At 36.8% G+C, this 13,678-nt stretch overlaps 1 protein-coding gene across 2 annotated transcripts in view; it reads left to right on the top strand.

Moving 5' to 3' along the window:
• Positions 1-2,414: 2,414 nt before the first annotated feature.
• Positions 2,415-13,678, top strand: part of DNAJC12 (DnaJ heat shock protein family (Hsp40) member C12) — a 46,065-nt gene continuing 34,801 nt past the window's right edge. Inside the window, exons 1-2 of one of the 2 annotated variants that reach the window (XM_066243570.1) lie at positions 2,415-2,621; positions 12,275-12,353. In XM_066243570.1, the coding sequence (XP_066099667.1) occupies positions 2,544-2,621; positions 12,275-12,353 (157 nt within the window). In that variant the 5' untranslated portion in view covers positions 2,415-2,543. The remainder of the gene's footprint in view (positions 2,622-12,274; positions 12,354-13,678) is intronic. The other variant, XM_066243571.1, reaches the window with a different exon arrangement.

Here is a 13,678-nt window from a genome sequence, read left to right as displayed (position 1 = left end):
AAAATTTTATGTTTTTTACTTTTTTTTAGTGCATGAGAGACAGACAGACAGAGAGAGAGACAGAAATAGACAGGAAGGGAGAGAGATGAGAAGCATCAATTCTTCGTTGTGGCACTTTAATTGTTCATTGATTGCTTGTCATACATGCCTTGACTAGGGGGCTCCAGTGGAGGCAGTGACCCCTTGTTCAAGCCAGCAACCTTGACCAGCAATTTTGGGCTTCAAGCTAGCAAACTTTGGGCTCAAGCCAGCAACCATTGGGTCATGTCCATGATCTCATGCTCAAGCTGGCGACCCTGCACTCAAGCCGGTGACCTCAGGTTTCGAACCTGGACTCTCAGTGTCCCAGGTCTATGCTCTATCCACTGTGCTACCACCTGGTCAGGCATATTTTTTACTTTTTAAATTGAGATAAACTTACACCCAGTAAGGTGCATAGGTCTCAGTACTCCATGCATTTTTACATAGTATGTACTGTTTTCTAACATTTTTTTTTCACATAACAATGGAGTGTGAATATTTCTCAGGTGATAAATATGTCTACATTATCTTCAATGACTACTTGGTATACTGCAGAAAGTGAGAAGATGGTGGTTCCGGGAAAGAGATTCAAGTTGCACTTAATAAAACACGAGTGAGTGTTTACCAAAATTCTTTTTGTAATTATCTTTAGATTTTGTTCTTCAGAACAACATTAAAGCAATGTCCTGACTGTTCTCAGGATGGAGAGTAAAGGAATAATTTTTTTTTCCTGCTCAAGGTTGTCTAGTGTTTGAGGGAACTCACTGTTACTTTTTGTGTTAAAATATATATAACATAAAATTTACTATTTAAAACTACCTTAAGAGTGCAGTTCATCAAGTACATTCACATGGTTGCGCAACAATCACCACCATCCATCTTTGGAATTTTTCTCATTTTCCCATACTGAAACTTTATACCCTTAACACTAAGTCCTCATTTGACCCTTCCCTGAACTCCCTGGAGATTTCCATTTCTCTTTCTGTCTCTATGAAGTTGACTCCTCTAGGTATCTCATAGAAGTAGAACCATACAGAATCTGTACTTGTGTTTGGTTTATTTTACTAGTCTAATGTCTTCCAGGTTTATCCATGTTGTAGCCTGTGTGAGAATTTCCTCCCTTCCTACGGCTGAATAATATTTCATTGTAAGTATATAGCACATTTTGTTTATTCTTCTGTCAGTGGACATCGGGTTGCTTCTACCTTCTGGCTGTTGTGGATAATGACGTTATTAGCGTAGTCATACAAATATCTGTTCAAGTTTCTGCATTCAAATCCTTTGGGTATATATCCAGAAGAGGAATTGCTGGAGCATATAGTAATTTCATATTTAATTTTTTGAGGAATGACCATCCTGTTTTCCATAGCAGCAACTTTATATCATTTTTAAAGTTATTTCCAGTCAGGATTTTAGTCAGGATTTTGTGATACCCAAGCAGGCCTCCTTTAAATACCTTTAAGAGATGTGAAATTTCTAAAATAAAATTAATTGCTTTATTAAAAAAAAATCCATACAGCACTTTTAGCAAGAGAGGATATATAATGAAGGATTAGTAAAAATGGTACCTCAGTGCTTTATTTCTCTTCAGAAACAAGCCTTAGCAAAATCTATATAGGTGGGCTCAATGAAAAAGTATTTTTTTCCAAGGTGATAACTTATGGTGGCATTTAAAGGGTTAAGGCAGTTACAATTTTGTATATCTCACCATTCACCTCCTTGTTTAAGTCCTAAGTCACAGTGAGCCGAAACATGGCTCCCTGAACCCACTTCCAGCCAGACTCACTCCTGAGTCTGCAGGGAGCCAGCCCAGGAGCAGGGGCACAGCAAATACACTGCTATTGTCCTACAGTTCTTCTCACTCCAATTTAATTTTAATTTTATTTTTTTTTAAATTTTAAATAAATACAAATTTTACTTGTATTTCTTTTAAATGATTTTATTTGTCTGCATGTTTTATTGGCCTCCCTCCATCAGTATGTAAGCTCCCTAGGAACCCAGGCTTGTTTACCATACGTTTCCTACATCCACGCTGGGCACAGCCTAGGTCCTTAATATTTCCTGAATGAATACGTTATCTGGTGAATGAAAATTTGCTTTCCTAGTGTATTTCCTTCTACTCAAACAATTTAAAAAATTCTGAAATATTCTAAACATTCAGAAAACCACCCGCTACTCATATTTAATGAATCCTAGAATTTGTAAAAATTGACAGGCTTTGTTTTTCCAGAAGAGGAGTGATTCATCAGCATCATTTACATAAATTTAAACTACAAATCCCAGGCAGCACTGCAACAGTTAGGTACGTGTTCTATTTTTTTTTCTCTGTAAACAGCCAATGAAATGTAGTTTACGCAGATCTTGGGTGACATCTGCTGTATGGACTGTGTTTAGCCTTAAATCTAGTTAGTACAGTTTGGAATGTGCTGCTGTCAACCATATTTTAAAAGGCTTTTCCTGCTACTCCACAGCTCATTGTGCCTCTTGATTCAGGGACAAGAAGAGCTGATTTAGTGATCTAAATGGACGCAATACTGAATTACAGGTTGGAAGATACTGAAGACTACTACATGATACTGGGATGTGATGAGCTGTCTTCGGTAAGACAGTGGATAATGCTATGGTTTTTCACAACACTATTTCAAGTTTTATTTAAGATTTTAACTTTGAAATTTTACTTACATTGCCAAAAAACCTAATCTTGTGTTATTTTAAAGTACTTTTTGGCTTAGAAAGTTAAGGATTTAAATGTATGTTGGGTCTTTACTTGAATAGTATCCTCTTGCAATTTTATGAACACTTCTGATTGAATATGTATATTCTGGCACATGACCATAGGCTCTATTTTAAATATATTTAAAAAGACATTTGAAATTTTATTATAATTGCCGTTGGCCATGTTTCATAGCATAAATAAGCTAGAGCTTTTTATGGTAATTTACATTATAATTGAAATGTCATTTTTCTATAATTAGTGATTTTAAAATGTTTTATTAAAGTATGTAATATTATGTGAGCAGCTAAATTATACAAACCAAGAAGCATCTTTTTTTGTTAATACTTCAAATTGTGTGAGATAAATTATTTCTTAAAAGGATAGCTTCTAACACTAAATGTGAAAATTCTGTAGTTGTTCACTTATTTTAAAAAAATGTTTTCAAGGTCCCCATAGACAATTTTAAAGGTTGTAGAAGTTTCTTAAATTATGGAAACACATTGATAATTATGCCTGCTAAGGGTAACACTACTAACGTATGCTGTATTAATCTTCAGGGGTTTCCCCATGCATAGTTTTGAAGACATGTTTAGGGGGATATTATATGTACTTGTTGATTCCTACTTTTTACCCACTAACATTTTAACAAAGATTTCTCCATGCCATGAAACATTCTTCATACATATTTTAATGGTTGCATATTTCATTTTATTATTGCACTACAATTTATTATTCTCTTATTATTAACTATTTTATTTATTTCCCATTTTCAATACTGATGCTATAAATATGAAAATATAGTTAAATAATATTATTTAATATATTCAAATTATTTTCTATTTTATAAGTATATTTAAAATATTTTTATTACTAAAATAAAGCTATTAAAATATTTTAAAGCAAAAATATTTTTCTATTTATCTTTGTTTCATCTGGCTGGAGTTTAATAATGAGATGTACTTTTGAGAAAAGAATGTGATATTGGACACAAAGGATTAAAATCTCTTTTGTCATCATCCTGAGGAGTTTATCTTAGATACCTTGTAGTTACACATGCACACATACACCAGGTTATAATGCTCTTTTAGGTGCATAATTTTTCTTTAGGATAATATCTTTCTCTTGTTTAATTTGGTGGTTATTTTGTTGATAGCAACTGAGAAGTGTTATTACCATTTTTGGCATATGTGTTTTTACACCATGGATTCTACCATTGCCAAATAATTTTGAAGGAACTATTTAAAATCAAAGGAACAGCCCTGGCCGGTTGGCTCAGCGGTAGAGTGTCGGCCTGGCATGCAGAAGTCCCGGGTTCAATTCCCGGCCAGGGCACACAGGAGAAGCGCCCATCCGCTTCTCCACCCCTCCCCCTCTCCTTTCTCTCTGTCTCTCTCTTCCTCTCCTGCAGCCGAGGTTCCATTGGAGCAAAGATGGCTCGGGCGCTGGGGCTGGCTCCTTGGCCCCCACCCCAGGCGCTAGAGTGGCTCTGGTCGCAACAGACCGACGCCCTGGAGGGGCAGAGCATCGCCCCCTGGTGGGCAGAGCGTTGCCCCCTGGTGGGCGTGCTGGGTGGATCCCGGTCCGGCACATGCGGGAGTCTGTCTCTCCCGTTTCCAGCTTCAGAAAAATAAAAAAAAATACAAAAAAAAAAAAAAAAAATCAAAGGAACATAATTGAACTTAATAAGTTTCCCAATTTGAATTAAAAAAATAATGCCATGCTAGGTTACAAAGTAAAGGTTGTTATATCCCCATTCTAATTTCATCAATTTTTCTACTAATGCCCTTTTTCTCTTCCAACATCTAAAACAAAGATCTTTTTCTTACATTTGGTTACCCCATTTCCTTAGCTTCCTCTAAGATGACAATTTCTTATACCCTCCTTATCTTTCATGACTTGGACACTTTGAAGAGTAAAGTCAGTAGAATATTGTATCCCTTAATTTTGTTTTATCTGATGTCACGATTAGATTGAGGTTCTTTGTTTTTAGAAAGAACACTGCAGGTGGTATATAGTGCCTTCCTCACCGTGTCATACCAAGGGTGCATGATATTGGTATTTCTTATTGACCTTGATCACTTAGTTAAGGTGGTGTCTGTCAGTCTTTTTTACTGGAGGGCTACTATTTTCCCTTTTGTAATTGACATGTATCTTGGTGAAGATTCTTTCTCCTCAAACTTTCATCCACTGATTTTAGCATCCTTTGGCAAATCTTGCCTATAACCATTATTACTTGAAATTCTTCTGTAAAGAAAAGCTGTACATTTTCTTTACAGAAGAAAAAGTGTAGTGTTCTTCCACATTTAGTTATTCATTCAACAATTTTTGTCACTGTGGATTAATCGATATCAAGTTTTATATATTATAACCCAGTACTACCATGATATATATTTTGTGGCTTTTTAAAGCTTATGCTTTAATTAATTATCATTTGATTACAATAATGTAGGTTGATCTCTCATGGAATTTATTTCAGAGATATGGCTAATATCTGGCGTTTTGTGTGGAAAATTCAGTTTCAATCTAACTGAATTGAATTGATGGGTACTAATTCACCCATTTATTAAAATGAGTTTTCTCTTTTCTGCAATATATAAATTTTGTCACTAGAATCAGTTCATTCTTTTTTTTAAAAAATTGATTTTAGAGAGAGAGAGGAAGGGACACAGAGAGACAGACAGACTGACAGACAAGACAGAAAATCGATTTTTTGTTCTGCTTATTTATGCATTCATTGGTTCCTTCTTGTGTGTGGCTTGACTGGGGATCAAATCCGTAGTCTTGGCATATCAGGACAGTGCTCTAACTAACTAAGCAACCCAGCCAGGGCAATGAGTTCATTCTTTTAATGAATAAATCAAAACGTTCAGAAGTCTCCTATTATGCTACAGTCATGTTATTTGAAGAACACCTGTCAGTCTGTAATCAAGTATTTATTCAACACTTGGCATCAGTGGCATCAGACCAGTACTAGAAACAAAGTGGGTGGGGAACAAAACAAAACAAAAAGGTGAGATGTTGTTTGAGTGTGTAAGGAACTTGGTATCCAGTTGTGGAGCTAATACACAAGAAATAATTTGAGAACAGATGAGAAAAGATAAATACTGTGCTACGTGGTACTGTCTATTAAGTGCAACAAGAAATAAAGAAAGAATATCTGAAAAGACTTCAAGGAAGAGATGGGGCTTGAAATGATCTTATGCCATCAAAATTTAGATGCATGGAAGGAGAGACAGAGGACATTTGTGTGGCCAGGGAAAGCTAGACAAGATATCTCTGAGTGGGAATCAGATTAGTTCTTTTTTTTTTTTTTTTTTTTGTATTTTTCTGAAGCTGGAAACGGGGAGAGACAGTCAGACAGACTCCCGCATGCGCCCGACCGGGATTCACCCGGCACGCCCACCAGGGGGCGATGCTCTGCCCCTCCGGGGCGTCGCTCTGCCGCTACCAGAGCCACTCTAGCACCTGGCAGATTAGTTTTTATTGCATACTATTGTATTTCCTGGAACAGATCAAAATATTGTGCTAATAGAATATGGAAAAGATAAGTTTAAATATTTTTAAATTTAATTAAAAAATTAATATATGTTTAATAAGGAGATATGGAATATAAAGGGAGCACAAAGAAAAATGTTAACCTAGATGCTTAATATTTGGGTAGATGACATGTGCTATATCTATGTATTATATAGATAAGTACATGCATATATGTGCATACATTTATATGTGTCTTTTTATATGTATTTGAAATCAGACTGCCTAAACTCAAATTCTGGCTTCTTACTAGCTGTGTGAATTGGGAAAATTATTTAACTTCTCTATGTCTGATTTCTCAATCTGCAAAGTGAGAATAATAATAGTACCTGCCCCATAAAGTTGTGGGAATTAAATGAGACACTGTATGTAAAAGCTTAGAGCAATGCTTGGCGCATAGTAAGTCTCAATAAATCTTAGCTATTATTATTATCATTATTATATATGTATATGTGAACACATACATATATATGTTACATCATTTATTTTGAGGTGAAACATGGATTTATAGATTTATACTGCACAAAATGTGTTGTAGCTTACTTTTTCTCATAAAAATATATAAATTTTCTCAGCTTGTAAAAAGTTATCTACTATAAGATGATTTTTTTTAGCAAGAAAGAGAAAGATATGAGAAGCACTTTGGTTGTTCATTGATTGCTTCTCATAAATGCCCTGAATGGGGGGCTCCAGCCAAGCCAATGACCCCTTGCTTAAGCCAGCAACCTTGGGCTTCAAGCCAATGACCTTGGGCTTCAAGCCAGCGACTGTGGGATCATGTTGATGATCTTAGACTCAAGCTGGAGCCCTCAGGTTTTCAAATTTGGGACCTCAGCATCCCAGGTTAATGCTCTATCCACTGCACCACCACTGGTCAGTTAAGTGTGAACTTTCTTATAATAAATTCTTTTCCCACCTTTGATTGCCTCCTTAGACAATATCCTTGAATTAGAATTGTTGGATGAAAGAGTATGAAAAAATATATATATCACAATTGTTTTCCATGGAATTTGTACCAGGAGAACATGAAAATGTTCAATTCTTTACACCTTCCATAACACTGGTCATTATTATTCCTTGGATGTTTTGATTTATTTGATTATAAATAAAGTTAAACATTTTTGTATGATTACTGGCCAATAGGATAGGCAGTTTTCCAGACCACTGAACACTGAATCAGTAAGTCAGGCTTTGGTGGACTTTGACATTGAGGGTATCACTTGCCCATGGGTTGCACTTGGTACTAGACACATGGGATGGGGATGCCAAGAGATTAATAGAGTATGTCCAAGACAAATTAACCCACTTTATCGGTTCAGCCAGAACCAGCCCTTCATAAAAAATTTATGATAAACTTTGTGACAGTAAAACTATGAAAAATAATGAAAGATATATATGAACTATTCTTAATTTTTTTAAAATATGAAATTGGCAAATACAGAAAATATAAGGAAGAAATTAACAACTACACATATTAGCACTACTGAGAATTAACCATTTTGACACATTTTCTTCCATGGGCTAATACCAGAATGTTTCCTAATGGGACAAGAATAAAAAAATAAAATAACAGTAAAACCCCAAATTTCTACCTTTGATAACTAGGTATGCTATAATCTATTTATGTATTAAATTCCCGCAAGATATATATATATATGTCAAAAATGTGTCTTGAAAGCTGTAACTTGTTATCTCGGAGGAAGATGGGTAAAGGAGCTTTTACTTTTTATTATGTATTGATAGAATTGTTTTTAAAGTGAGAGTGTGAGTATTCATACATTTAATTTAATTTTGTTTTGAGAGAGGCGGGATGGTGGGGTGGGTGGGGAGAGAAAGACAGGAACAGTGAGCTGCTCCTCTATGTGCCTTGACTGAGGAATGGAACTGGCAACCTCTGTGCCCTGGAACCACACTCCAGACAACTGAACTGTCCAGCCAGGGCTTAATTTTTATTGAGTTTTAGAGAGGCAGAGAAAGGAAGGGAGGAAGGGGAAGAGTAAGGAGAGCATTCATTTGCTGTTCCACTCAGTCTTGCATTTATTAATTGCTTCCTGTGTGTGCCCTGACCCGGGATCAAACCCTCAAACTTGTTGTTTTTGGACGACGCTCTTAATCAACTGAGCTAACCGGTCAGGGCTGTGAGTATTCATAAGTTAGTTACTAATGATAAAATGCTTACTATTAGTATCTTTAGAATATTTAACATTTTATTTTATTTTATTTTAAAAAAGATTTTACTCATTAATTTTACAAAGAGATGAAGGGAGGGGGGTTAGAAGTAACAACTCATCATTGCTTCACTTTAGTTGTTTGTTGCCTGCCGTATGTGCCTTGACCAGGCAAGTCCAAGGTTTCGAACTGGCGACCTTAGCGTTCCAGGTCGATGCTCTATCCACCGCACTACCACAGGCCAAGCAAGAATATTTAATATTTTAAAATTGGAAAAGAAGTGGCCCTGGTTGGTTGCTTCAGTGGTAGAGCACCAGCCTGGCGTGTGGAAGTCCCAGGTTCAATTCCCAATCCGGGCACACAGGAGAAGTGTCCATCTGCTTCTCCACCCCTCCCCCCTTCTCTCTCACTCTGTCTCCCCCTACTCTCCTCCCACAGTCATAGCTCAGATGGTTTGAGCAATTTGGCCTCCGTTGCTGAGGCTCTGTTCTGAGTAGCAGAGCAGCGGCCCCAGATGGACAGAGCATTGCCCCCTAGTGGGCTCATTGGAGAGTCTCTTTGTCTCTCTGTCTCCCTCCCTACCTTTCACTTAATTAAAAAAGAAAGGAAAAGAAATTCTTCTCTATTTTCTTTGTTATACAAGCAGGTTATGGTGATTGATGGTTACAGAAAGCACCCAGGAAGAGGAAAAATTTTGTAAAAAATTTTACAAAAAAATTACATATTTGTGTATTGCAAAGGTGAGGAAACCTAGGCACTTAAATTAAAGCTTATCTCTTCCTATTTTTCCAAGGGATTGTCAGTAGATGCTTAACAAGGAAAAGAATAAAGTTATTAGGGCTTTATACATGTACATGTCTAATACAGTCTGATTATAAAAGTGAAGAAATATTTTATGAGAATTGATTAAGAATGACATGGAACTGATAAATATATTTCTCCTCCCATGAATCTTATGACAATATTGAGCTGAGCTGCTTGAGAGTTTATTTCTCAAATAGGAGGTAATTTGCTTTCATTAACTAGTTAATAATAAATATAGAACTTAAAAATAGGTCCCAGAACCTGAAGAATTCAGCCATATAAAACAGTGGGAAAGATGATCGAATATGAAATCCAACTGCTAGTTAACAAACAAACTTAACTTTTTTAGTAACTAGATAAATGACTTCAGACAAGTGACTTAATCACTGACATTTTTTTTTTTAAGTGAGAGGAGGGGAGATAGACACCTGCATGCCTCCCAACCAGGATCCACCTGGCAGCCCCTCTCTGGGGCTGGTGCTTGAATCAACCAAGCTATCCTCAGCACCCTGGCTGATGCTTGAAGCCACTGGCTTTGAGAAGGGAAGAGAGAGAGAAGGGGCAGAGGGAGGGGAAGAGAAGCAGATAGTTGCTTCTCATGTATGCCCTGACTGGGAATCAAACCTGGGACACCCATATACTAATGCTCTATCCACTGAGCCAAATGGTCAGGACCAACCACTGACATTCAATAATAGTTACTATTATTGAGGTCTTACTATAAGCAGGCTTTATATATAGTGCTCTACTTATATTATTTGTGTAATGCAAAGATGAGGAAACCTAGGCACTTAGAAGTTATATAACTTGCCTAAAGTCTCAGGGCAGAACTGGGCTTTAAAATGGAGCAATCAGATTTCCGAGCCACATAAACACTATTGTCTCTCCTGCTGCTGTCATTGCAAATATGATTAATAAAGCTAAGTCCTGAGTATTCCTGATAATAAAGATTAAATGGGTGAGTGAAATCAAATTAAATCAAATCAAATCACAGATAGCCTTCAAACATAATTCCAGTTTGGGCTGAAGTTTGTTCTCCTAGTCAAATCTCTAACCAAAATGTTAGTTGGTAGCAAAATGATCAGGTTTGAATTATATCCTTTTTTTAAAAATTGTGAAATTCTTTTTTTTTTTTTTTTTTGTATTTTTCTGAAGCTAGAAATGGAGAGAGACAGTCAGAGAGACTCCCGCATGCGTCCAACCGGGATTCACCTGGCACGCCCACCAGGGGCGATGCTCTGCCCACCAGGGGGCAATGCTCTGCCCCTCCAGGGCGTCGCTCTGCCGCGACCAGAGCCACTCTAGCACCTGGGGCAGAGGCCACGGAGCCATCCCCAGCGCCCCGGCCATCTTTGCTCCAATGGAGCCTCGGCTGCGGGAGGGGAAGAGAGAGACAGAGAGGCAGGAGATGGGGAGGGGTGGAGAAGTACATGGGCGCTTCTCCTGTGTGCCTTGGCCGGGAATCGAACCTGGGACTTCTGCACGCCAGGCCGACGCTCTACCACTGAGCCAACCGGCCAGGGCCTAAAAATTGTGAAATTCTTCAAAAAAAAAAATTGAAAAGGGCCAAAAGACAGGAAGAAGGAAACTGGACAATCGAATAATGAATGGTGGCTAGAATCTTTTTTTTTCTTCTAAATTAATTGTGTTAATTGATTATAGAGAGAGGAAAGAAAGAGAAAGGTGGTGGTGGAGGAGTGGGAAGTCTCAAATCATAGTTGCCTTGACTAGGCAAGCCTGGGGTTTCAAACCAGTGACCTCAGCATTCCAGAACAATGCTCTACCCCAGTGGTTCTCAAAGTGTGTGCCAGGGTGCGCTGGTGTGCCCTAGAAGTTTTCCAGGTGCGCCCTATGGTATTCCAGAGAAATATGTGCCTGCTGGAGACCAAAAAACCAACAGGGTTTTTGGTGTTCAGATTTTTGGGGGACAGAGGTGTGGGGAATTGGCTGTAAGCTGACAGTCTGCCCAAACCCCCACCTCACTTGCCTGATTAGGTTGCAAAAGGCTGTTAAGCTGTGGTGCTGGTTTGTTTACACTACCCGACATGTTCCCTGGAAAGACTGGAGGCAAGTTCCCTCTATCCTTTGTTTGGTCAAGTTAAAATGATATGTATGGTGGGGGTTTTCTGCACTCAACACAATTAAGAGTAAAAGGAGAGGAATTCTTCAATGTATTGAGGAAATGAGAGTTTGCCTTTCAACTATATGCCCAAACATTGAAGAAATTGCTAGGACACATCAGGCTCATGTTTCTCATAAACACAAGAATGAAAAAACTTAACACATTTGTGCCGGGACCTGCCAAATATAATAAATCTTACTAAGAATGTATTTCTATATATAAAAAGATAACTTTTTTGTCATTTTAAAATTTTTTAACCCCTCTTTTTTATGAATTCTAAAAAGCATAACTCAAAAAATGTAACGTAAAATATTTTTTAATGTCAGAATAAATTTAATTTGTTGTATTTATTTTTTTTAATTATCATAAAAGCATGCTTGGACTTTATATTTTTTATTTAATATTTGACTTAATTATTATAACGTATTTCTCAGAAATTTGTATATAGTGCGCCTACAATTATTTGTAAGATTTTAAATGCGCCCTGACTTCAAAATGTTTGAGAGCCACTGCTCTACCCACTGCACCACAACAGGTCAGGCTAAACATCTCTTGAAGGACTTAGATGTATGAACACATCTTTATAAACATTCTTAGGATAAACCTATCTGACCATTTTCGACATTTAAACATATTGAGCTCATAGGTATCTAGGGTCATCATCTAAATACAGTAACAAGTTCAATTGTCATTCTAGACCACAATTTGAATAGGGGCTTTTAATGGATGCTTTCTGAATTTTGTTATTGAAGAAGTTTTTTCTTAGAGTAAAAAGTCAAAATACAAATGTAAGCATCAAAATGAAAAGTTGGGTTGATCATGGCTATTTGGGAAGGACTGATGTCCAGCTTTGTCCTTCATGATATTTAAGTTGGATTCTTTATTTTAAACATTGATTTTTGTTTTAGGTTGAACAAATCCTGGCAGAATTTAAAGTCAGAGCTCTGGAATGTCACCCTGACAAGCATCCTGAAAACTCCAAAGCACGTAGGTATTTAACAGCTGTTTCTCATGAAAATGAATAGCATATAGAACTAAAAAGCTACTGAATAGTAACTTAGTTTTTTTTTTCCTATTATTATCAAACTTATTCTTTCATTCAGTTACAAAGGATTTTTTCCCCTCTATTGGATGGTAGGAGGGGAAAGAAAAGTATAATATAAGGTCATTTTTCTAGTCATTTTAACAGTCATTTAACATCCATTTTTCTTTCTGCTATAACATACATGGTTTAAAATTTGTTTCATTTATTTCTTATTTCACCACTGCTGGAGTGTTAGCATAACTTAAATATACTTGTAACCAGATAGTTGTCTTGGTGAGAGCCTTGTGTTTTCTTCATTTCAGGGACCTGAATATGTCCATATATGATATGTCCATATGTATGATAATATATTCAAACTTTTGTTTTTTCCTTTATGGTAACTTAAATTCCATTATCATAAATTTAGACATAAATGCTTATGTATATCTTAGCTTGAAAAAATACCAATGAACCAATAATCCTTTCTTAATCTGTCTCCCTCTTGTTCCTCACTTATCATTCTCCTTTAGATACAAACTTCCTGAAAAATATGTCCACAGTTGATATCTCTACCTACGTTCCGCTCAGTTTTCAATTTAGCCCAGTTTGATTTCTTTCTCACCTTTCTTGGAAACTGCCTTGTAATAATTACCAAGGACTTTTTGGTTATCAAATCCAATGGTTGCTTTTTTTGTCTTTATCTTCCCTGAACTTGCTTCAGAATTTGGCACTGTTGATCATGCCCGCTTTCTTGAAGCATTCTTTTCTCTTAGCTACCAGAGTTATACACTCACGCTTTTCCTCCAATCTCTTAAACTGCTCTTTCTGTCGGCTTTGCGTCTCTTTCTCCATTGCCCTAAGGTTCTCTCCTAAAGTCTCTTCTGGGCTTACTCCCCACGTTGTCTCTGGAGTCTTGTCTAAGCCTGTGGCTTCAATCATTAGCTCTTTATTGATGGTCCCCAAATTGATCCTTAACTGAGGCCTCTTTCGTCATTTTCAGACTGTAATTTTGATTGCTTCTTAGAAATCCCTATTTGGAGATATTTCAAAGTCACTCTGTCAAAAACTGGAATGGCTCATTATTATCCTCTCACTCTCTCTAAAATCTTGTTCATATTTATTTATTTATTTATATTGTAAAAAATGTTGTTTATTTTTAAAATAATTTATTGAGGTGACATTGATTTACAAAATCAGATAGCTTTTAAGTGTACAACTCAACAAAACATCATCTGTACACTGCATCCTGCGTTTATCGCCCCAGGTAGTCTCGTTCCCTCCTCATTTC

The sequence above is a fragment of the Saccopteryx bilineata genome, chromosome 9, assembly GCF_036850765.1.
Source record: "Saccopteryx bilineata isolate mSacBil1 chromosome 9, mSacBil1_pri_phased_curated, whole genome shotgun sequence".
In the NCBI taxonomy this organism is placed as follows: domain Eukaryota; kingdom Metazoa; phylum Chordata; class Mammalia; order Chiroptera; family Emballonuridae; genus Saccopteryx; species Saccopteryx bilineata.
Note: the sequence above shows the minus strand (reverse complement) of the source record. Positions and strands in the feature narration are given on the sequence as shown.